Source organism: Peromyscus californicus, unplaced genomic scaffold (genome assembly GCF_007827085.1).
Source record: "Peromyscus californicus insignis strain IS unplaced genomic scaffold, ASM782708v3 Scaffold_7__1_contigs__length_154581171, whole genome shotgun sequence".
NCBI classification, from domain to species: Eukaryota; Metazoa; Chordata; class Mammalia; order Rodentia; family Cricetidae; genus Peromyscus; species Peromyscus californicus.
In genome coordinates this window covers 14,357,225-14,382,252 of record NW_026294595.1, presented here as the reverse complement: position 1 = coordinate 14,382,252, position 25,028 = coordinate 14,357,225, and the positions used below count along the sequence as shown (strand labels likewise).

The window sequence follows — 25,028 nt, the reverse complement described above, 5'->3', positions numbered from 1 at the left end:
GTGCATGCATCTGTTCCTGTGTTTTCTTCAGTGTGTATGTGTCTAAATGTATGCACTGAGTATATTGTGTGTGGAATTTTCCTCCAGGGACATAAGGGATCCCATGGAGTACGAGCTGCCCTCCTGTCCCCCACCTGAGTAGCTGAGGGCTGATCGTTGGGAGGCTTCCTCACGGGCAGTGACACTCCCAGCCCTCCTTGGGTCCTGCAGAGGGAAGTAGCAACAAGTGGTCCCTCTGGACCCCACCTCAGCCTGAGCCACTCTAGGACCTTGGTGTACCTGTCCCAGCCCTAGCCTGGGAAGCAGGGACAGATCCCTGAGGTCTTGGCTCATGTGGCTGCCCCAGGCAGATATGGGGATCAGGAGTTGGGAGACAGTAAGCCAGCCATCTCTGCTAGTACCAGGTGACTCCATGAATATTCTAGGTGAAGGGTAGCTTTGAAGTGGCCAGGCCACCATGCCATGGTGCCATGCTGTCTTCATCCAGGTATGTGAAGGGCTACCCCCCCAACTCGCCCTACATTGGCAGCTCCCCGACCTTATGCCACCTCCTGCCTGTGAAAGCTCCCTTCTGCTGCCTGAGGCTGGACAAGGTAAGGCTGAGTCTCCGCAGCTGCACCTGGACTCCGCTGTGGCCACTGCTGTCCTGCTTTGGTGGCCATGTATTTTGGTGGTGTTGCAAAATTGAGCAGGAGCTGACCCCTCCCTACCTCACCCCGCCCGCCCGCTCTCAGGCTCCCTGCTCTGATCTCACAGCAGCCTTTTCCGAACAGACTGAAAGCAGATTAGGACCACCGCGCCCCGAGCCCCCCAACACCTTGGGTGTTTCCAGATGAGGAGGACTAGTTCTCTCCTCGTATAACCTGTCACCAGAGTCAGGCAGAGCCAGGATCTCCTGTCAGGTGGAACCCAAGGCTCCAAAGGCTTTGTCACTCTTTAAGTCAGCACATGCCTGTCACTCCCCATTTCTGCCTTCCTAGGGATCCCTTGTTGACCTTTGAAGAGCGTGATCCAGTGGTTAGTGTGACTAAACTTAATCCATGATAGAACCAGCCCATGCATCTGGGCTGAGCACTTGGAGGCCACATCTCTGGCCATGCTGTCCCACTGTGAAAGTGAATGCTTCCATGTTCAGTTACTGCAGAGATAAGGGCAGGATAGCTTCTAACCTGACCCACCCTGAATCAGCTTTCTTACTTCTAGATCCTTCCAATAGTTCTCATTAGCATGTTGCCAAGAGGAAAGCATCCTTGGCACTCAGGTGGTGAAGGCATATGGCCTCTTGTTTTACTCAGGACCCATACTCTGTTCCACATTGATGCTCGGCAACCTCTCACACTTCCTCACTATGTATGGCCAGCTACGGACTGGGACCAGGCACCTCCAACTGAGATCTGACTCAATTTAGGGAAAGGGGCTTTAGGAAACAGGATCAGATGCTGCTCGTGGCCTTGATTCTGGGCTCTGTGGTGGGCAGAGCTAGGCAATGCACTGTGTGAACACGTATCATGCACACACGCGCGTGCACGCGGACACACACACACAGAGGTGTGTGTGCACATAACTTGGCCCTCTGTATTTCTGTAGCTAAATGCTGCATTGGCTGGCTTCCACCAAGCTTTGTGAGCCACTGACTTTCGTGGCGGCCGGCAGGATGAGCCCTGGTGGCTGGTGGCCCCCTATCTCCCCAGGGCTCCCACGGGCTACACGTTGCATGTCCCTGTGGCTGTTGGCCCAGCAGCTTCTCCCACAGCCAGGGTGGTGCCCAGCCTGGTCCCCCACGTCCCCAGGGCTGCAAACACAACAGCTACGAAGATGCCAAGGCCTACGGGTTCAAGAACAAGCTGATCATCGTCTCCGCTGAGACGGCAGGCAACGGGCTCTACAACTTCATCGTGCCTCTGCGCGCCTACTACCGGTCCCGCCGGGAGCTCAACCCCATCGTGCTGCTGCTTGACAACAAGTGAGACAGTGTGCAGTCCCCGTGATGCCTCGCTTCCCGTGCGGGAGGACTGCTGGCCAGTTCTCTGCTGCCTTCCATGCTGGCAGGACCGCAGGGATTCCCAAAACAACAGCTCCTTTCATCCAGGGACTCCAGAAGCATGGCAGCCAGAGCCCAAGGTCCAGCCTTGGCTGTATAAGTCCAGGACCTCAGTTTCCCCTGAGTTGAATAAGCGGCAGACCATTCGGTCTTAAATCCTCTTCAGTCCCATGTTTTGGGGGCCCCAAGAGTGGGGGGAGGATAAACCATAGAGCGGGTGACACCTCCAGGCCCTGCTGTCCCCACAGGCCTGACCACCACTTCCTGGAGGCCATCTGCTGCTTCCCCATGGTCTACTACATGGAGGGCTCTGTGGACAAGTAAGATGAGAACAGCCATGGCCAGAGTGCCTGCTGTCCCTCCACCATCCTCCCCCAGAGGGGGAAAGAGAGGGGGGTTGAGAGGGTCTTAGTGGGGGCTCCTATGGCTGTACCCCTTGCCCCGTGCAGCCTGGACAGCCTGTTGCAGTGTGGCATCATCTATGCTGACAACCTGGTGGTGGTGGACAAGGAGAGCACCATGAGTGCTGAAGAGGACTACATGGCAGATGCCAAGACCATTGTCAATGTGCAGACCATGTTTCGGTGAGCACCTGACCCACGGGAGCCAGGGGCTTCATGGTAAGCCAGGCTCCACAGAAATGGATATGGAGCCACTGTGAGAACCCGTAGCCCCAACCAAAGGACCCAACACAGACCCCACAGCCCTAACCGTGGGACCTACAAGACACCCCACAGCCATGACCATAGGACCCACCATGGACTTCAGAGCTATGACCATAGGACCCATCAGAGTTCACAGACCTCCCCATGGGACCCACAAGAGACCACACTTCTATGACTACAAGACCCAACACAGATCCCACAGCCCTGACCACAAGATCTACCAGAGACCAGCACCCACAGCTGTAACAATGAGACCCACAAGAGGCCACCCAGTCATGACCACAGGACCCACCATAGACAGACTCCACAGCACAGACTCCCACAGCCATAAAACCCACCACAGACCCTCAGCCCTGGGACCCCCTCAGACCTTCAGCCTTGGGACCTTCTTAGACCCTCAGCCCTGACTGGAGGACAACTCCTCTGATCATCCCTCCCCCCAGGCTCTTCCCCAGCCTCAGCATCACCACAGAGCTCACCCACCCTTCCAACATGCGGTTCATGCAGTTCCGTGCCAAGGACAGCTACTCGCTGGCTCTTTCCAAACTGGAAAAGGTAAGTGGACCTTTCTTGGTGGGCCATCCTTCGCCAAAAGGCCCAAAGAGACCAAGGGCAAGGGGAGGGAGCAAGGCTGTGGGAGCATGGGCTTATCCTGCAGGAGCTAAGGAGACAGGCTCAGCTGATGCAAGGCTCTCCTTGTGGGGCTACTTCTCTGAGCACCTTCAAGTCAGTCATGATCCTCTCCAGGATCAGCCAGAACTGGTAACAGACACCTGCAACCCACCAAGTACCAGATACCGCCTCCATCCCAGACACTGAGGATCAGAGAGTGGGAAAAACCTCTTGCACTTCTGACCTTGGAGTTCCATGGGAGGTGTCAGCTCCATGGAGGGTATCATCAGCTGGGCCAGATGTGGAACTCAGGGACACAGGGACTCAGTAAGGCATTAGAGACACACTAAGGACCCAGGAACCCACTAGGAATATGGGGAACTACTATATGGGGACAGGTCACTGTCTGTGTTACTGATGTATGGTGGCTGCGACCCTCCCTGCCATCCACACAAGGGATGACGAGGCACTGGGGTAAGGGCAGTGGAAGCCGTGTGTTAAGATAAGGACAGCAGAGGCCAAGTGTGGATGAGGAAGCCACAGCTGCCAACGCTTGCTGTTCTGTGTGAGTCCCAAGTTCAGCCTGAGCCAGTGGCCTTGTGGAGAGCTGCTGGAGGCCAGCATGGCTGACTGTCTGGGCCAAGCCTCACTCCAGACATCAGGCAGAACAGACAAGCTTTCTTACTGCACATGCGCTCAATGCTGACCTGAAGCTAGGTCAAAGGGGAAGTGGCCCATGGGAGCCTGGGGTCTGGCTGAGCCAGAGAAGCCAGAGGGAGCCAGGTGGGCAGAGCCCCAGACAACAGTGTGGCTCCTGTTGTCCAGCCTACTCACGTCTCTGGACTCTGTCCTGCCCAGCATCTGGGTCCACACTGGGAAGGGTCAAGACATGCCTAAACGGTCAAAGGTGCTAGGATCATGTGAGTGGGCACTCAGACCACTGCCCCACAGTGTGACTGAGAGTAGATCAGGCTGGCGTCCAGGCATGGAGTCATCGTGGAGCCTGTGTCCCTATACACACTCACACCTGGAGCCAAAGCCGCTCCTCACAGGCAGCCTATAAATGGGTGAAGGCAGCGTACGCAGACAGTAACTGGCTCGCTCGCACAGCCAGGCCCTCTATGGCCGGTGTCAGCAGTGGAAGGTGGGGCTTTCATCCATGCCCTGTAGCATGGACCCAGTGGCTGGCCCCTCTCTGCATCCTGGACTTGTGAGCTGTTGTCCATCTCAAGGCCGTGAATGGTCCTGGGCCCATCACGTGGCTTTGTGACAGCAGAGATGACAAGGACACGCTGAAGGAGTCTGGACACCGTGGTAGTGAATTTGTGGATGCTGAGGGGTTGGGATCCACATTGGACGATGTCCTGGGCCCTGGGCAGACAAGATAAGGAAGAAGAAGAGGCAGGCTGCTGGTGCCACGGCTTCCTGGGGATGGTAGAATCCCGTCACACCCGCTGTTAGGGCCTGTGTATCATGAGCACCAAGCTTCGTAGGGCTGTCCACGCAGAAGAGACATGCGCACTCCCTGTCTGAAATAGAAGGGAACGTTCTGGAAAGACACTAACACTTGAAACCCTCCCTTTCCTTCCAATCTCTTGGAACCTGTAGTGTGGTCACTTCCTGTGGAGTGCTGTTCTTAGGAAAGCCAGTGGAACGCTTGAGTTACCACCGTGGCTCATCTTCCCAAGGTGCACGCCGTAGTGGGAAGGCAGGGGCCATGACTGCACAATTGTCACGTGGCACAACCACGGCTTGTAGCTCAGACATACGTGGTTCTTCACAGGCCAGGAAAGCCCGCACATCCTAGCCCCGTCATGTCTCTCTGACCCGTCACTTCCCACGACACTTGCCCTCTTCTGTTACTGGATTGCGGAAGGACAAAATGAGAGGCACGTTCGCCACTTGTCCTGTGTGCTTCCTTCTGTCACTGGGAAGATGTGACCGAGAGGGTTCACTGAGGGAAAGGCCAACCTGTAACTACTGCTGTTCCTAGCCGCTGGGACTGCGTGCCCTTCCCTGAAGCAAACTCCTTATGCTGTGGGAAGTGTCCTCAGATGCCAGTGCGGGCTGATTTAGGTCTGCACTCACCTGAGCTCCTTTGTGGATGCTTCCTGGAAGAGTAGCCTGGAAGAAAGCTTGCCTTCTTTCCCAAGCCTATGAATAGCCCCTTCCAGGCACAGGGACTTGGCAGATGGGACCATGCTAAGGAACTTGAGATGGAAAGCGGTTCTCCATGCCCACGTTGGCCCCACATAATCGTAAGAGGACATGACAGGCAGTGCATCAGAGACAGGAAGAAACTCCACTGCTGGCTTTGAGGATAAGGAAGAAGCCACAGGCCATGGACTCTGGGCATCCCCAGGAGCTGGGTAAGGTGGGGAAAGGGTCCTGCAGAGCCTCCCAAGGGCTCAAGGCCCAGCTGGCCCTGACTTCAGCCACTGGAAGCCCACGTTAGACTTCCGACCTCAGAGCCTTGAAATGAAGTTCTGAGCCACTAAGTCTGTGGCAATGTGTCCCAAAAAAACTCATACTGTGGATCATCAGCTCCAGTGCCTGGAACTTTGTGGACCCTGTGAAGAGCAGTAACATGTACAGCATACCCCTCCTGCTGACATGCTTCAGTGCCCCTGACATCACAAAATGTGATTCAAGATCAAATTGTTAAGAGTATTGAGACTCTCATGCTAGGGGTGTGGCTCAGCACAGCATGCCTGCCCAGTGTGTGCAAGGCCCTGGGTTCCAAATACGGGAGGTATCTCACGGGTTTTCTCAGAGCTCTAAACGCTCCCTAGGCTCTGGGCCTGAGTGTGCCTGGGGAGGTGTGGCTGGATAGTCAAGCCTGCTGGCCAGAAAGAAGTCTGTTAGTGTATGCACAGACACACATCCATGTACACATACCATGCACATACTACACATATGCACATGCATACATACCATGTACACATGCTCATACCACACATGCATACAAAATGCATGCAGGCACATACCACACATGCATACACATATACATACACATACCACACGTGGACACACCCTATGTGCATATCTTTACTCTGATGGCCATCCACAATTCCACGGCCACCTGCAGTCCTGTGCGCCATCTGAGGACCCCTTTCTTGCAGCGAGAACGAGAAAATGGCTCCAACCTGGCCTTCATGTTCCGCCTCCCATTTGCTGCTGGCCGAGTGTTTAGCATCAGCATGTTGGATACGCTTCTCTACCAGGTCAGCTGGGATGTGGAGGGAAGTAGGCAGGGTCCCATGATGCTTGGACCGGAGCCCACAGTTGTTCCCTGTCTAAGATCTGGTCCCACCGCTCTGGACAGCCCTCCCCAGGTCCTCTGAGACTTGTTCCCACTGGAGCAGCAGGTCTCACTGTCCTCAGGGGTCCCCTGGTACCACTCTAGGGGTTTTGGGGTCCTGGTCCTTTTTAGACTTCATGTGCTGGGCTGGCAGGCAGGTGGCTCCCGAGTGTGCTGAGGCTGGAGCATCTGCCTTACGTGGCCCTGCCGCCCCACAGTCCTTCGTGAAGGACTACATGATCACCATCACCAGGCTGCTGTTGGGCCTTGACACGACGCCAGGCTCCGGCTACCTCTGTGCCGTAAGTGCAGGCCGGGTACACAGCGCCATACGACGCGGGCCTGGCACCGCCCTTGGGACACTGCTCCTGGGCTCTGGGCGCTGCCTGCAGCCCTTCTCAGTGTACGGCTTCCCTCTCATTGCAGATGAAGGTAACTGAGGCTGACCTGTGGATCCGTACGTATGGCCGCCTCTTCCAGAAACTCTGCTCCTCCAGTGCAGAGATCCCCATCGGCATCTACAGGACCGAGTGCCACGTCTTCTCCTCTGAGGTACTGTGTAATTCTATCAGTCCAGCTCTGGGGACCTGTGCGTGACTGTTTGCCATCTAGGCAGGTTCAGTGTCCAAAACACGTGCCTCCAGTGAGGGCAGCTGCCACTCTGGGAAGAATGGTGACCTTGGGAAGTATCCCAGACCTCCAGGGGGACTGGGTGGGGTTTCAGGGGAGGTCTGGTGCAGCTAGTCTACCTGTGTGGGCAGCATGCCCCCCTACCATCCTGCCCCTTGCATGCTCTGTATGGACTTTGAGAAGATACACGGGGTAGGGGCAAACCCACCCACAGGTCCCACACAGTCCTTGGTTTCCTTTACAGCCCCATGACCTCAGAGCCCAGGTGAGCACTCCTGGACCCCATGTGGAGTTTCCGCTTCCCCTGTGCCTCATGGATTCTTCCTTACCTTGATCAGGCCCCTGGGAAACAGGCAGGAAAGGAAAATGTATTGGCCACTGGGCTGTTCGGGGTGGGGGTGGGGAGCTCCCAGTAATTACCATCCTCCTATATGATGGGGAAATCACATGGGATTACCCACATCAAGTGTACCCCTCACCCCAGCCCAGCTGCATGCACCATCAACAGGTTCCACCGCAGCCTTCAGAGCAGCAGGTACCCCTATGGGCTGGTCTGACCTCCACACCCTCATTATCCCTCCCAGTCTCTCTAAGGCACTACCTAATGGGGTCCCCACATTTTCCCCAGTACCTCACATGCCCACTCAGTCATGCACAGCCTACCACACCCTGTCTGTTTGCACTGACTCCCAAGGATGTGTTTGATGGGGATCCCTGTACCACCTGCATATGGGGAAACTGTGGTATAGATAGGGGCCCCTATGCTAGGGCAAAGCCAGGATATGCCAGACCAGAGGGACCAGCCAGACCCATAGATGTGATGGCCTGGATAGACTAGGGATCCTCTTCCTTGGGGACAGGCTGGCTCCATCCTGGATCAGACTTTGAGCAAGGCCAGGAGGCCAGGCAGATTAGGGTACAGGTGGGAACACAGGACCCCACAGTCTTTCTGGCCTGGAGAAGGCTGGTGTTCACACTGTGGGTCCAGAGCCCATCTCCTCCCTGGTACCTGAAGGCACAAGACCCCAGCCCATAGCCCTCCTGCCTGCCCAGTCCCAGATCTCGGTGAACATGGAGGACTGCGAGGACACTCGGGAGGCCAAGGGGTCCTGGGGCACACGGGCTGCCTCTGGCAGTGGCAGCACCCATGGCCGCCACGGGGGCAGTGCTGACCCAGCAGAGCACCCACTACTGCGCCGCAAGAGCCTGCAGTGGGCCCGCAAGCTGAGTCGGAAGAGCAGCAAGCAGGCGGGCAAGGCACCTGCAGCCACAGAGTGGATCACCCAACAGCGGCTCAGCCTCTACCGACGCTCGGAGCGCCAGGAGCTCTCAGAGCTGGTCAAGAACCGGATGAAACACCTGGGGCTGCCCACCACTGGCTATGGTAAGGGCAGGCGACAAGGCGGGGCAGGTTGGGCCATAGCAGAGCAGCTGATGGGCATCTCCCATCTGCCTGACCCCTTCAGCAGGCATGGCTCCAGCTCCACCTGGTCACTTGGGCCTGCCCAGTGAAGGGCAGAGGAGTGTCTGCACCCACCCAGAATGGAGAAGGTGCAGAGTGACCCACACTGGCTCACTTCTACCACTCTGGAGCCTCAGTTTCCCCACCAGAAAGTAAGGGACTGGACCCAGAAAAGGAATAGAGTGGCGAGCCAAGCCAGCTCCCCAAAAGCTCATGGCCTTCATTAGGTATACAAGTCCAGTCTCCCCGTTTCATGAGAGACTTGAAAGGCAAGGAGTTGGCGGGTCCCTGGCCAGGGATAGGGCAGGGGACAGTCAGGAGGAGCAAGAATGACCACATATTCCTCTGTCCATCCCACTGTCCTCCCCAAGGCAGTCATCACATTTCTGTTGCTTTAGAGTTCCTAGGAGAACAACATGCAGAACAGAATTCTGTAACCCCCTTCTCTCCGTGCCACTTTTGGGTAACATCTATGTGACTTTGACCAGGCTGCCTCTGCTGATGAGGTCAAAGGGGGCCCAAGATCTCTATTCTGGCCTGTGCCTCCCCGGACTCTTTTAGTGTCTTAATACTCAGTCATTGCCGAGGCCCACCCACCATTGTGATGGGGCCCTAGAGATTCCTCCAAGCAGAGGGAGCTGCCCAGGGGTCACTGGGGCTGAGCCATGTGCTGGCCATGTATATTGGGCGTTCTGGGCATATTCACAAGGCGGGGCTAGACTTCCTTAAGGGGTAGGCCCGGGGAAGACAGACCAGGGTTTTGAGAATATGACGACCCCAGAGCCTTTCCCAGCCATCTGTACACAGTGTGGAGTGTCCCTTCAATGCCCTAGATCTAGTGACCTCATCAGTACCCCAGCCTAGGTAACCCATTGTTCCGGGGAACTGGCCACCGAGGCTCAGGAGATTCCAGCATTCATGAGCTATGGCAAAGACTAGGAGATACAAAGTCCAGCCCACGTGGCCAAGCTCAGCACTGGCACCTGCCCTGTGTGCCTCTTAGCCTCTGCAGACCCCCCTACATGCCAGTGCTTGGCAGAGAAGGACCAGATTCCCTTTGGCAATTGACTTGCTTCTGAGGTGGCTGGTGCTGGCCACCACAGTCCCGGTGTGGACGGTGTCTGCGTGTAGCTGGCCACTGCCCTGCATTCTGCTGTGCCAGCGTGCCCACCCCGCCATTGCTTGCTGACCTGTCTCTCTCTCTCTCTCTCTTTCTGTCTGTGCCTCTCTTATGTGTTCCATAGAGGATGTAGCAAATTTAACAGCCAGTGATGTGATGAATCGGGTAAACCTGGGATATTTGCAAGGTAATTCTGCTCCAGTGGAATACTGGCCACCACACAGGGGATGTGCCAACCCTTTGCCACCTTGGCTGGGCTAGACAGTGACCAGGAGAGAATGGAGGGACTTGTGTGTCCACAGTGGGTTCTCAGACCTTCTATCTTCCTCCTTGGTTGGTTCCGGCTGAGAGCCATGGGAGTCCTCAGATGATGGTATCCACCCTGACCCCAGGGATAACCCCAAATACTTTACCCAGCTCTGTTGTTAGGATGTGCCATGTCATCTAGCTTTGCCCTGACTAGGCAGCAGGCCATTTCAGCAACAGCTGGCCTCTCTGGCTAGTCCCACAAGATGCCCAAAGTCCCTGGGTGTCTTAGTGAGCCTCCTGTCAGACATGAGGATAGAAACTGGCATTGCACTCTGTGCCAAGGCATAGGCAGGCTTGAACTACCCAAGCCAGGTAGACTTGGGCTTCAGGAGAAGACTCTTTCTGTCTGCTTGAGACAGAGCTCTACTCACTTCTCATCTGCATGCTTTAATGCTGCTGAGCACCTCCTCCAAGGAGCTATCCCACACCGGAGGCCGGTCAGAGCCCAGAGCAAAGGCTAAGCCACCGCCTTTGGCGCCTCCCCTCCAAACAGGTTTTCTGGGAGCTTTAGGGGTGTCTGGGCCCAAGTAGATGTCAGTTTAGCTGGGTCCTTATTTGCGAGGATGGCTGTGGGCAGCCACAGAAGCGAAGTGTTGGCATCTCCGGGGCTGTGGTTTTCCTCCTTCTACCACCCTGCCAGCATTCATGGAAACCGGGCCCTCTCCTGGCCACTTGGGATTCTGAGCTGGGCCTGGTGACCTCCATGAACCATGCACACCCTGCACCCAGCTACATCTGCTTCCTGTGTGGCTCCCAGGCAAAGGCGGGCAGGCGAGGGCTTGGGCAGCTCCTGCAGGGTCACAGGACGCTCTTGAGTGTTCACTGAGCATCACCTGTGTGCTCACTGGGGAAAATGTGCCGGAACTTGGCAACAGGGACTCACAGCACCCTATGCGCGGCATGGTGTGGTGTCAGGATGTGAGGCCAGAGTGTCACAACCTGCTCATCCAGGACAACATCCAGTGTGGGATTGTGCCCGGGAGCTCAGTGTGTATAGGAGGCAGGAGAAACCAGCCCTGAAGTGATTCTGGTTCTGAGATGAGCAAGCTGAGGCTCAGGTTAGAAAACTCTGGCTACACAGGGAAATGGGTATAGATGCCCAGGGCTTGGGTCTGGGAGGTACTCAGCTGGGGCAGGGGTGGGGGGAGAAGGTGAGGGGAAGCAGAGCTGTTGCAGAGGCCTAACCTGCTGAGAGTTTCCATTCTAGAAGCGCATTCAAGCCAGGCCATGTCCCCGTCCCTACCTACCCCTGCACCTGCTGTCTATCTTTACCAGCATGTGGATGCTGAATCTACCTCGGGGCTGTTGGCTTGCTCTCCCAGGCCAAGCAGTTGGATTCACAAGACTGACCACAGCCCCACGTTGGCATACCTGGGATTTGGCACGGCCCCCTCAGCTCAGCACCACAGAGGCACAAAGCCAGGCCTAGTCCTGCCCCCCCACGCGCTTTGCAAGTCTCAGACATTCCCAGATCCGCCCCTGGTTGGAGGAGAATGGTAGCCCAGGGCCCAGGCCTAAAGACAGAGGATCCAGTAGCTTCCTCTCACAGCCAGGGCTTCTGGCCCCCTGCGGGATGACTGTCTGGTGGCCCTGATAGACACGGATCAGTGGCTACGGTCTGGAGTGTTGTGAGCATGACTGAATGAATCCCCCTGCTCCTGTGCACACCCTGCTGTCCCTGCACTGCCTACCCCAGAGCTGCATGAGGGACTTGGTCCCAGAATAACACACCTCCCACTTGGCTCCCAGCATAAGCCACAACATGGGGGATCTTAACTGTAGGATTGGGAGGGGGAGCAAAAACTGATGCTCATGGGACAGAACAGTACCCCATATATGGAGAGTGGCCACCAGGCTGTCCTACCCTGAAGAAGTAGACAGAGATGTTGGCTCCATTTGAACTACCCCAGGTACAGACTGTTTGAGGTATAGGCACCCCCACTTCACAAAAGCATTCTGTGCCGTATTCATACCCTCATCTTGGGACTGCAGCTCTGAGAGCCAAGGCATGCCCTACCCTAGCCCAGTTGGCTACTTGGCAGCTTCTGCAATTTCATAGAGGGGTCAGCTACACCTCGCAGGACAAAGGATAAAGAAAAATGGAAGGGGCCAGGCAGAAGATGCCCTGTCCCAGGTCACCTTCATTTTGTATGTCCTTGGAGTCCAGAGGTACCTTTAAACACAAAGTGGATAAACTGAGACCAGCAAGCTCAAGGCCATTGCCAGCACTGGATGTGGCCATGGTACCCTGCTGGCCAAGCACAGAGATCAATGATGTAACTGGCTGCTTCTCCAGAACCACCCACATTCCTAGGGAGTTGCATTCTGTGGTCACCCTGGGGCTGTCGCCTGGTCTCTGTCCCTGAAGGAGCAGCAGCAGCAGAGCCACAAACAGGAGGGAAGGGCCCTGATCTCTGGTCAGTGAGACCAGAGTATAGGGAGTAGAGGTGGCCTGCCCAGTCCCAGGGACGGTGGCACCTGCCGAGCACTTCAGAAGGGTGATAGGAAGGCCTGAGCAGCTTCTGGACGGCATGCAGGTATATAGGTGTGCAGATGGTGTGTGTATGTTAGCTGTTGTATAGCTGTGCATGTGGGTATTACGGGAATGTGGGTGTGCCATATGTGCAAGTGATCAGTAGTGTTTATGCATACATACAGGGATATGTGCAGGTCCATGTATGTAGGGGTATGCACAGGTGCTTGCAAGTGTGGAGATATATATATATATATATATATATATATATATATATATATATATATATATATATATATATATATATATATATAGGTATACATAGGTATGTATAAGTGTACACAGTTATATATGCAGGTGAAGGCATGCACAGTTGTGCACAAGTGCACTCAGGTGTTATATGGGTATGTGTACATGTGGGCATATGCACCTGCCCATACAGCTTTGTAGGAAGCAGGCATGTGCAGGTGTGCTCAGTGCCTCTGCTCAGTCAGCACCCACCTCCTCCATCGGTGAGATGTCATCTCAGGTTGGCTGTCAGCCGAGCAAGCTGCCTGGGCGGGTGGGAGCCGGTGCTCGGCCATTCCTTTTGGCCGAGCCCTGCCCAGTGCAGGCAGGAGCTGAGGACAGGTGTGTCAGGGAGGGTCAGTCAGCATATGGCCAGAGAGGCTAGATGGAGAACTAGCTCCCCTGGCTCCCCAGGGCCCAGCAGGGCGGTACTGGATAGAGGTGGGTGATGCTTGGGCTATGTCCTTTGCAGACGAGATGAATGACCATCACCAGAACACTCTTTCCTACGTACTCATCAATCCCCCACCAGACACAAGGCTGGAGCCCAACGACATTGTGTGAGTACAAAGTACTGGCCCTCCCAGCATCAGGCATAGGGCTCCGGGTCCCATAGTTGGCACAGGTCTGGTGTGGCTGGTTACCTGACTTGCCATTCCGGGGCCTTCCTTGGTATCTTCTGCAGGTACCTCATCCGCTCCGATCCCCTGGCCCACGTGGGCAGCAGCTCCCAGAGTCGGAAGAGCAGCTGCAGCAACAAGCTCTCATCCTGTAATCCTGCGACCCGGGATGAGACACAGCTCTGAGCAGCCGAGAAGCCCAGGCTGGGACCGATAGGCAGACACAGAAGATCACAGAGGGGGATTGTCACACGCTGGCATGGCCCAAGCAGGCCGCACCACGACTATACAGTGGCTCTAAGATTTGCCTCGGAAAGGAAATCCTCTCAGTGGGGCCAGTCATGAGACCACTGGACCACCTGGAAGCTGGCAGGAGGCACTTTTTAAACCTATTTTTACAAATATGTATGATTTGCATCTCTCTGCATAGCTGTACCACAACTCGTGACTTGGGTCTGGCCAAGTGTGAGGCTGGCAAGCAGAGAAGCGACAGAGCAGGGACTGGACACTGCCCTGGGTTCCACTGTCTTACATGGCTTCACTCAGTAATTTCTGAAGGGGCGCTGGGGTGTGTGGGAGAAGCAAAGACCTAGAACTGGGGAGTCCCCCTGCATGGAGGCCATCTGTGTTCTCTAGCCATCCAACGCCTGTTCTGATCAGAGCTTCTGCATGGCTCTGAGACGGCACCAGGGCCTATGAGCTGCCTCTCCCCAGAACCAGGCAAGGGGCCAACCAGTGAAGGCACCATGCCCTTTAAGAGGAGAACAGAGGAGGGGCTTGTCAGGAGGCCTCATCCTGAGCCTGAGCTCTGCAGCCCCCTGCATGGAGTGGGGCAGGGGCCACCAGTGTATCCTCAAGGAGTCCTGCAGTCAGCTATGGCTATGGAGGGAGTCCTATGGTCATGGCTATGGAGCCCTGCGGCCATGGCTATGGAGCCCTGTGACTGTGGCTATGGAGCCCTGCGGCTGTGGCTATGGAGGGAGTTCTGTGGCCGTGGCTACGGAGGGAGTCCTGTGGCCGTGGCTACGGAGGGAGTCCTGTGGCCGTGGCTGTGGAGGCTGAATGATGTTTCCAGCTATCACACTTGAGTTTCCCCAGCCGTGGCGTTTGGGGACACAGGACTGGTAAACGATGCATCTCCATGGACCATTTCACACACTCAAAGCAAAGTCTTGTCTCTAAACACCTGATCTGAGAAGCACAATTAGCTCTGGGCTCTGGCCATGCCTCAAGGCTCCAGGGACTGCTCCAGGCAGCTGACTTCATTCTTGTTTGTGGTTTGTACGATCAGAACTGGAACCTTCTACTAAAATGGATATATCCTGCAGGCATGCATGGAACAAGGCAGCCCATCAAGGCTCCAGGACACTGGGTCTGGGAGACATCGGAGGCTCACCTGTTTTAGGGTTAGAATTGCCTCATGTATTTCCCTTTCCAGACTTCACAGACTAGCCCCCAACCTCTGGCATGGCCAGCATGGCCTTCTCAAAACAGTAATAAATCCTCTGTGGCTATGGGTGGCTGGGTCTGGACAGCTGCCCCAGGGTGTGTGTGTGTGTGTGTGTGTGTGTGTGTGTGTGTGTGTGTGTGTGTGTGTGTGATTTCCAGAGGACCCCCTGGCAAGCTGACAATCAGCCTCCCCCTATGGTCCAGCATGCCCCCTAGGTAGAAACAGCTCACCTAAGGTCCCAAACTCCTAGAAATCCATCTTTACCCCACCCTGGGGAGGAAGGTGCTCTTGATATGACTATGTGAACCTCCCCTGTGTGCTTTTGGGTGTCGTGAAAGGCTGAGGTGAAGAGATTGACCAAAGGGCCAGGCTCTCCCAGTCAGAGCAGGTGGGCAGGCGGTAGGGCAAGGCAGTTGCTGTAACCTGCCTGATAAGGTGCCTAGGACCACGCCTCCCCTTCCTGTGGCCTGCCTGCAAACCCAGCCTTCCTACCCCCACTCTTTGCCTGTCTGGGACCCATTTGCTCAGAAAGTGTACGTGAGCCCTGGTGAGGTGTTATGGAACAGAGTTGGCCGTAAGGACTCAGGGAAGAAGTTCTGGGGCCTAGGTAGAGAAGCAGGTGGTTTACCCTGGGCTAGGGTGGCCAGAACTCACTTAGGGTCTATCAGTGGCCATCACTCTGTAGCAGGAGGGCTCTGAGCCTGCACCCACATTCCATCTCCCTGCTCAATCACCCACCTGGCCCAGAGAAATAGGAGAGACATGCTGGTCTTCATCTAGACGGGGCTACAACCTTCAAGCCCATGCTCGAAGAGCTGCCACCTCGGGGGGGGGGGGGGGGCTGGGGAAAGCCACCTGACCCATATTTGGGTTGGGGTATTTACTCTCTTGTGCGTCTGCAGCATGGAAACACATTTTCAGTCTCTCAGCGTGTGTATGTTGGGGGGGTTCCCCCACATGTATAGGCAGATACTTCAGCCCAGCCTTTTGCTAGCATCTAAAGATGCCAGGCCCTGAGACTGGTACTTGGCTCAGGAGGATTTGTGTGCTGTGAGATATCATCAATAAAAGCCACCTGCACACCTGGAACTTCCATAGCTTCCACTGCTTCATCTCCAGGCCTGGCGGACTGTGGGAGCCCATTTTCGGGTTCCTCGTGGCTTTACTCAGCAGATCTGCATAGAGAGGATGATTGGACCACGGGCCTGAGTACCAGGTGTCTGAGATGGTCTGCACTTGGCTGTTCTGGAGGGAGGAGGTCTTTGGCTCCACCCCTTGGAGTCTCTATAAATACCCTGGGGCAGAGACAGTTAGGGCCCGTTGGAATAGGTTCCAGGCCTTCTCAAGGCTGTTCTGTATTTTCTGTTTATCTCCACAATCTAAATCCTTCTAATATTTCCTGCTGCTCGCACTTAAGAAAACTCCGGGGAACTGTGGGGTTGGTGGGTAAACACCCCGCAGTGGACATCCTGTCTTTGCAGGATCCCTGTCCCCAGCCACCCTCAGGCTGGGGACCATCAATTCTCCCAGCCCTCATACCCTGCTGGCCTTAAGGGCTCTCATGAAACACTTGTTCCAAATGGAGAGGGTCTGTCCCAGCCCAAGAGGAACTAGAATTTAAGCATTGCAACAGAATTTTCAAAGTATACAAAATTAGCAAGAAGCCTTTTATTTTTCTTGTTCCTAACTAATCTTACCAAAAACTGCTCAGAATAGTGCCAAGCACCTTGGGTGCTGTAGCCTGTGGTTAAGTGAAGCGCAGGGACAGCAGTGTCGTGAGGAGCAGCTGGGACTGGCAGTGGTTCTGTGGTGAGGAGCTGAGAGCTGGGAGCCTGTGCGGTGCCTAGGTGTTTGCTGCAGGTTCTAGGCTGTCTCGGTGGCATCTATTTAAAGCTGTGCAGTGACAGGCAGAGGAAGCGATATGTAAGTGCCTGAGCACTTAGTGCAGAAGAAGAGCAAGAGTAGAGATGGAGACCAGGGAAAGGATAAAACAGTTGCACATGGGGGTGACATCAATCCAGCTATACATCCGCCACACTGACTGAGGGGGCCTCAGCAGGCCAATGACAAGTCAGACCCACAACGGACAGAAAGCAAGATGAACATGAAGGAAGCATGACATGACCCATCTCCAGGTCCCTCTTACTCTACCCACCCCATGTACCTCACGCTGTGAGGCATCTCAAGACCTGGAGTGTGTGACTTTGGTCTATCTCTGCCAGAACACCCAGGCCATGTTCAGCCCCATCATGCTCTCTCCCTGTCGTTCTGACCCCTCATCTGACAGGCACCATGGAGTCACATCTTAATGACCTCAAAGGGTTTGGGGTTGTTCTTTGTTTATTTTTCTGAGTCACAATTTTTTTTTGGGGGGAAGGGTTTCTTTGTGTAGCCCTGGCCATCCTGGAACTCACTCTGTAGACCACGCTGGCCTCGAACTTGTAGAGATCTGCCTGCCTCTGCCTCCTGAGTGCACCACCATGCCCAGTGAGTCATGAGTCTTACACTTGCACATCTTCAAAGAGTCTCAGGACTTTTCAAATAACTGGGCCGGTGAGAAGGGGGTGGTTCTAAGGGCAGTGTTCTGGAAGGAGCTGTGCAATGGCAGTCTGGCAGGGAAGTCAATAGTTCTGCAGGTTGAGCTCACATTGAAGTCCAAGGTCTCAGCCCCCAGCCTCACCACATCACATAGGACCTGGGGTCTGGGGGGCTCAGTTAGAATCCCTGGGGTGGGAACAACAAAACAAACACCCTTGGGTGTTGGCCACATCCATCATGACATTAGAAGTTTTGCAGCCCTGGGCTTGGAGGTTCTAAGCAGAGATCGCTTATATCCCAGAGCAAACCTTCCAGCCTGGGCCTCTGTCTGCAGAAGAGGGGGCCTGTCTGCCCCAGGCCCTGTAATGTAGCTTCCCAAAGCAACTGCATCTCACATAGGGAACCCACAATGATCTAGCCTTGAGCTGGGGGTAACATCCGCCTATCTAGACAAACAGCCTCAACCTGGCCTAGAGCCCTAGGGGCAGTCACTGTCCATGCCCATGCAGCTCTGTATGGGCAACTCCGGGTATCCCTAAAAGGTGCCTGCCAGGGGTGGGCAGTTTGTATACACAGCAAGCCCCACCCCTATACTTTGCAACCAGATACATCTTAGTGTTTCCCTGGCCTAGGGTCTGCCTTTCCTCCAAGTGGGAGCATCCAGCTCTACACATCTACACATGGATTGACAGAGATGTCCTAAACGGCTGGCAGTGGTCCAGGAGACAGCAGGCACTGGGGCTACTATTCATCCCAAGCCTCTGCCTGAAGCACACATTTGCTAACTGGGATGCAAAACAGGACCATGGCCTTGACTTTTGCATGGCTGAAGGCACTCCTCCCTCACAGACTCAGGGATGTTCTCAAAGACTGTAGGGCAAGTGAGTTCTCCCTTCACCAGGGAAACTGAGGCACAGGCCCATGTTAAGAGCTCACAGCAGCAAGGCACAAGCCTGGACTTTGAAAGTAAACTTCTTAGGACCTCCATCATCCCCTCAGGTTAGACTGCTGGGGTAGCGATACCTTTGGGTGGTACTTACACTGACTCTCCATCTTGAGGTCCCAAGGAAGCCACAAAGGGCAACCAGGCTAGGACAGCCCTCCCCACCCCACCCCCACTCCAAAGCAGCACCTCTGGTCCCTGCTGTGCTCACTCTCCTCAGGTGGAGTCCTAGCAACCAAGAGAGGCCAAACTCCAGGCCTAGGCAGGGTCCTGGACTCAACACGATCAGCACATAGCATTGGTACAAGCAGATGGTGAGGCTGCATTGCTGACTTGCAGAGGCTGGCTCAGCAGTCCTCAGGAAGCCCTAGTTGGAGGCACTGCCCTATCTCTCTGCTAACACTTCACCTGAAAAACATTGAGGTTTCCCAAGTCATGTGAGAAGATGGAATCTCACCCACTACGGTACAATGAAGACACTGTGGTGGCATAAACCTTTTTTCCCCAGGATTCAAGAAGCAGAGGTCAGCCTGATATACATAGCAAGTACCAAACCAGCCAGGGCTACATTAGACCCGATAAAAGAAAAAAGGGGGTGGGGGATGGGGGAGGGTTGCCTGAAGAGATGGCCCAGTGGTTAAGGGCAATTGCTGCTCTTCTAGATGACTCAAGTTTGGTTCCTAGCACCCACCTAGGAGGTCACATCCATCTGTAACTCCAGTTCCAGGACATCCAATGCCTTCTTTGGCCTCTGCAGGTATGTGTTGCAATCTACACATGCAGCACGAACATTCATATACATAAACCAAACCCTACAGAAGTCCTCACCATAGCATATGTTGGTGGTAGAGCATGGGGAGCCATGTGGGGGCAGTCAGGACTGTCAAGCTCGCTCCAGTCCCTACAGGATAGGCTTCAGCAATTTGGCCCAGTGAGTCCTGTTACCCCAGTGTCCAGACATCAAACAAGGGCTGCCTTCCAATAGCCCCTCAACTGAGGACTGCATCTTCCCTGACTGTTTGAACCTAGAGAATTCCGATTCCTGTTGTCCTCTGCAATTAGTAAATCCACTTCACTTATCTCATCCTGACGCTCCATCTTATCAGACCCAGACCAGTCAGCAACTGGAACATTCAGCCGGCTTTGTGATCTTCGTTACAGGTGAACCTCTGAAGTACAACAGGGCCATCACCAACCCTGGTAGCAGTCAGTGTAGACCAAGCTCTCTGTCCCTGTAGAAGCCACCATCTTGTCCATCACCTGCTCTGCCCACGACCACTGAGACCTTCCTGGTTGCTCATCTGTACACCTCAGGGTCTCACGATATAACCCAGGCTGGCTGTGAGTTTATGATCCTCCTGCCTCGGTCCCTAGAGTGCTCGGTTTAGGAAGTTGTGTTTCCTATCTAACACATACTACTGTGCTCTTTGGGTAGTTTCCAGTATTTCACCACAGAAAAAAATGGGAGGAAAATCATGTGAGGTCAGCTCTCCAAGGAGAAGCCTTGCTGAGATGACATTTGCCATGGCAAAGTATACCCCAAATTCCTATGTTCAGGCCCTAAGCCCCAGAACCTTAGACTATGACTGGGTTTGGTGTAAGGTTTTGAAAGACGAGAACCAAGGAGATGAGGTCATGGGGGATCCCATCTCACTGGTGTTCTTCTAAGTGGTCAAGACAGATACAGAAGGACACAGGGTAGAGACGGTCCACAAGCTGAGGAAAGTGGGCAAAGGAGCCTGTCCTGACACCCCTTCCTTACCTCAGGCCTCTAGCCTCCAGGACTGTGCAAGGCAAATGCTCCTGGAGCTCCGGTTACAGAACTCGGCTTTCTCTCAGCATAAACATTACAAAATGTCAGCAAAACATTCTGACAATGTGTAGAAAGGATAGAACTGGGTTCATTCATGCCACAAAACAGGTTTGTCTAAACACCAGGAAGAAGTAACAGTAAGAAGACTCACCATCATTTCAGTGGGATAAAATGCATCCTATAAAACCTGGCCTAATGCCAGGAACCGACAAACAGGAATACCATAGTAGGACCAGGAGGATGCCCAGCACGTGGGTAGGAGCTGCACCATGACAAGGGGGCAGGAAGACAACCAGAGCCCTAAGGACTGTAGAGCAGAGACAAAACAAACAACAACAACAAATTCTCTTCACCGAATGTTAAGAGTTCAAGTGCATCTATCAACTGTAGGAATTAGTTGAGTTGAGCAAGACTGCTCATGACAAGTTAGACAGGAAAGTCTTGCATGTATATGCTGCCTGCATTGGATGCTATTAGCAGGAGAGTGGAATTACAGATAGAAGCTCCCAGCACTCTCACAGCAAGCCCAGCTGAGGCACCGGCCCTGGCAGGGCTCACCTGGAAGACCCAGGCACCAGCATCCTACAGCCTTCTCAAGAGCTTTGTTATCTGTGGTCTCAATTCCTCTGCCCATATGGAACATAACTCTCTGGGTGGGGCCCTCACCGAACCTACCCACAGACCAAGGGCCACAAGGAAGAGGTACAAAGTCACGGAGTAGCAAACACAGACTCTTACACCATCCCCAGCCCAAAGTCAACCCCAGGTGTATGACAGGCGGGAAACCAACAAGCCCGAACCAACATGGCTTAGAGGGTACTTTAGAGGTCTTCAAGACCCCCCAGAGAGGAGATTTTTCAACACTAATAATAAAAGGTTGATAATGCAGCCCTAGAGATCTTAAGAAATATTTATCACAAGACAACATGAAAAGGGGAAAGCCAAGTCAATGATGAAATTTTGCCAATAATGAAATCGGCAAAAACTTGTATAGCCCAGCTTACAAGACAAAAAGTACAACTGACATGAAGAGATGGAAATATGGTGAACTTCACATGGTCAGAAATGCCCATCAAGGCACAAAGACAGTGCCTGCCTCCAACAACAAACAGGACAGTTTGGGGCGGCTCAGTGAATAAAAGCATTTGCTGTGTAAGCATGGTGACCAGAGTTCGATCCACAGGACCCTCATAAAGGAAGAACTCACTCTGTAGGCTGGCCTCGAACTCACAGAGATCCGCTGGCTCTGCCTCCTGAGTGCTGGGATTAAAGGTGTGCGCCACCACTGCCCGGCTCACACAATACATGTGGTGGTGCATGCCTTGAACCCCAGCACCCAAAAGACAACTTTGTTCATTTGAAGCCATCTGGTGTACACAGTGAGTTTCAGGTCAGGTAGGGCTTTTTAGTGAGACCTTATCTAAAAGTTTCTAGAAAGCCACAGCTTGACCTATCTGCTGTGCACACAATGGAAGGCTCCGGCCTCTGTCTCTGAAGAACTCCTTTGAGTTCATAAGAAAGAACTACCCAATAAAAACTGAGTGAAAATGGGCCAAGGAAACTGGAGTCTCACAGGAGAGGAACACTCAGTCGTGATGAACACATGGCTGATCAAAGGACAACCTTTGTTGCGCCAAAGCCTGGACCCTCCAGGACTCCCATGAGCCCACTGTGGGCCAGCAACGACAGCGAGGCCCACAGGCCCATGCAGCAGCAGGAGGACTTGTGGGGCCCTCCTGTGAAATCCTCCAGACTTCTCTCACCAGGAAGCCAGAGGGCAATGGCTCCTCCCTGCCTGCTTGCCCAGCAGCCTCCGGGGTCTGAGATGTACCCTCTCTTCTACCACCTGAATGACTGCACATCAGGCCTCAAAGCCTACTACCTGCTTTATGTGCTGGCTGCATTTCCTTCTCAGGGGCAGGGAGCCTCAAGTCTCACAAGCATTTCCTCATGGGGTAGCCACCCTATACCTCCATCCTACCCACAGGCAAAGCTTGGCTGTGAAGTGCCAACTTAGTGCTGGTGCATAGTGGCACAGGCTTGCTCACATGGCATCCTGAGTGGCATCAGACACAATCCAAGGAAAAATACCCACCACCTGGCAGCAGAGGAAGGCAGAGATGGAGGGTTCAGCTTGCACCTACATGCTCTGGCTTGTGCCTACTGAATACCTTCAAGAAATGCCATTTCTTAAAGTAAACACAACGGGGTGGCGAGATGGCTAAGAGGTTGCTGGTCTTCCCAAGGACCCGAGTTTGCTTCCCAACACTCATGTCTGGTGGCTCACAACTACTTCCTGGAAACTGGGCTGGTTCTTCAATGGTTGGAGCTTCGATCTGGGGCAAGGAAAACCACTCTAAAGGAGAAATGCCCTGCAGTGTTTGTGGCAGGGTGGCACTCATGGGAACGGGTGGGCCTGGATGGCACCAAGACCACCTGGTTTAAGGGTCTTTTGCCCCCAGATACCCAGAGGTGGAGACCCTATCTACTTCTGTAGCTCTAGGCAAAAGATTTCAGGCACATAAGACTGCAGCTGTGAGGAAGGAGACATAAGCCTGGGTAGAGGGCAGACTATCCTCGAAGGGCTCCAGTCCTACACACACACACACACACACACACACACACACACACACACACACACTGTGACAACTACCAGCCCACTAGTACCTCTGGGAGCTCTACAGAAGGGTTTATTTCTACAGACTGACAGTCTCATAGAGCAGACCTAACATTCCGGAGAGAGCCCCAGGCCCATGTCCACATCCACAGCAGGTCCACAAATAGCATTAGTAAAGTGGTTGCTCTGTGACTTCACTGTCCCCAGCATGCCTGGTATTTGAAGCTGCGAGGGCATGCTCCCTGCTCTCCCAGGAGCTACTTGATGTTAAAACCTACTGCCTTCCTGAAGGACCCCTGTACCCAGGTACAGAGGCAAGCAGCTGCTTTCCTGAGCTCACCTGGCAGAAATTTAACTACTTTTTATTGACCATCCACCCATTACTGCCAAGTGACAAAGGGGGATGTCCCTGTACCCAGTGATCATCACCCAGCCCCACAGAGATTCCTGGAACTAAACATGAACAATCCCAGAGCAATAGCAAATGGCACTCTCCTCTGATGCCAAGTAGAACCACAAGTCCCAGAGTAGGGACAGGATCCATTGTTAACCAGCAGTGACTACATCTCCCCAGAACACCGTTCCTGCCAGGGTCTGCTCTCCTGGGGCAAGAAAAAGGAAATAGACTTGCTTGTGAGCCGAACAATCACTTGACTTGAAGAAACACACAGGAAAAAAAATGGCTTAGCCGGGTGGCAGTGGCGCACGCCTTTAATCCCAGCACTAGGGAGGCAGAGCCAGGCGGAGCTCAGTGAGTTCAAGGCCAGCCTGGTCTACAGAGAAACCCCGTCTTGAAACGCCGCCCCCCTCAAAAAAGGCTTAAATGCCACTGAAGCAGCAGCACCGAGGCATTCCCATCACTACATACTTTGATCACAACCTCAGACCTGCAACAATGACAGGAGGAGAGCGGTGCGGGTGGGCAGTTAGGCACTTAAGCCTGGTTAAACCTTCACTACTGAATATAGCCCAGGAGTACACCAGGGGAACCCTGGAGACAAAGACGAGTCCAGCAAGCACCTCGCGAGAATGCACATAGCACTGCCATGGAGCTCCATTCCCTTTAGAAGGCCGACCTTGAACTACAGGCCCAGTGTAGAGACAACGCCAAGCTGTTTTCTGAAAACAATAGCGGGGTCAGCTCAACTGAAAATAACCACACAGAAGCCCAGGCTCTAGATCCCGGAGTCTGGCCGTTCCCTGACCCCCACACATCAAGCGCAGGGCCACCCTCTCAGGTCACCCAGCTTTGTGGCCTTCTAGAACTAGGTAGCAGTGGCTGCACAGGACTCCCACAGGCCCATATCATGAAACCTGCAAGAGACCTCCACAAACACAAGGACCTGACCTCCTGCCTGCGGCATAGTTTCTTTCTCTCTATGCCAGAAAACAAGACAGGATCATTTGCAGCCAGGAGGACACAAACCTGGGATACCCTAGATCTTGTCTTAGTGTGGGGAAGCTCTCTGAAGCTTGCATGGGACCTTTCCTCAGACAACAGCTTTCAGAACAAGGCTGACTTGGGCCTCCCTTCTCATGGGAAAGTTGCTACCATACTGCTGCTAGGTGTGTACTACTCCCCTTGACTGTGAAGAAACACTACTGTGCTGAGAACAACATCCATGGAGCACAGCCTGAGCTCACTCATCTCTGTCCCTCGGGCTTTGCTATGGTACCTCCTTACTACTCAGGGAATGATTAGTGAAAGCAAACAACACTCAGAGACCTCGGATGGGTGAGGGCACTGATCACTATTGCCAATACTGGCCCAGGTCACAACTCTGGCAAACAGTATGAGGGCTGAGGGAACTAAGGCAGGAACCTATCAGCTCTAAAATTCCTAACCATGCCCAGAGCACAGGCCTTCAAATGGGACACATAATGGCACCAGAACACACTGAGAAGACCTTTCACAGTTTTGTAGGTTGTCATAGTTTCTGTCAATGCAAACCAAAACTATTAGGAGGAGAAAACTCCCCATGAGGAACTGCCTCCATCAGACTGGCCTGTGGACATGTCTGTGTGGCATCTTCTTGATTGTTAACTGAGGTAGGAGGGCCCAGCCTGTGTAAGAAAGGCAGCAGAACAAGCCAGGAGGAAGCAAGCTAGTAAGCAGCATTACCCCATCGTCTCGGCTTCAGTTCCT

The 25,028-nt window shown here is 54.0% G+C and overlaps 1 protein-coding gene across 9 annotated transcripts in view; it reads left to right on the top strand.

Annotated features, from left to right (window-relative positions):
- Window positions 1-16,060, top strand: part of Kcnt1 (potassium sodium-activated channel subfamily T member 1) — a 73,838-nt gene extending 57,778 nt beyond the window's left edge. For 6 of the 9 annotated variants that reach the window (XM_052726117.1, XM_052726116.1, XM_052726113.1 and 3 more), the window contains 13 exons: window positions 488-593; window positions 1,791-1,963; window positions 2,290-2,361; window positions 2,491-2,625; window positions 3,150-3,261; window positions 6,441-6,542; window positions 6,838-6,921; window positions 7,046-7,171; window positions 7,494-7,514; window positions 8,303-8,633; window positions 9,956-10,018; window positions 13,374-13,461; window positions 13,587-16,060. In XM_052726117.1, coding sequence (XP_052582077.1) covers window positions 488-593; window positions 1,791-1,963; window positions 2,290-2,361; window positions 2,491-2,625; window positions 3,150-3,261; window positions 6,441-6,542; window positions 6,838-6,921; window positions 7,046-7,171; window positions 7,494-7,514; window positions 8,303-8,633; window positions 9,956-10,018; window positions 13,374-13,461; window positions 13,587-13,707 — 1,534 coding nt within the window. In that variant the 3' untranslated portion in view covers window positions 13,708-16,060. Of the gene's footprint in view, window positions 1-487; window positions 594-1,790; window positions 1,964-2,289; window positions 2,362-2,490; window positions 2,626-3,149; window positions 3,262-6,440; window positions 6,543-6,837; window positions 6,922-7,045; window positions 7,172-7,493; window positions 7,515-7,757; window positions 8,634-9,955; window positions 10,019-13,373; window positions 13,462-13,586 lie in introns of those variants that run through there. The other 3 variants (XM_052726121.1, XM_052726115.1, XM_052726119.1) reach the window with 2 other exon arrangements.
- Window positions 16,061-25,028: the final 8,968 nt, after the last annotated feature.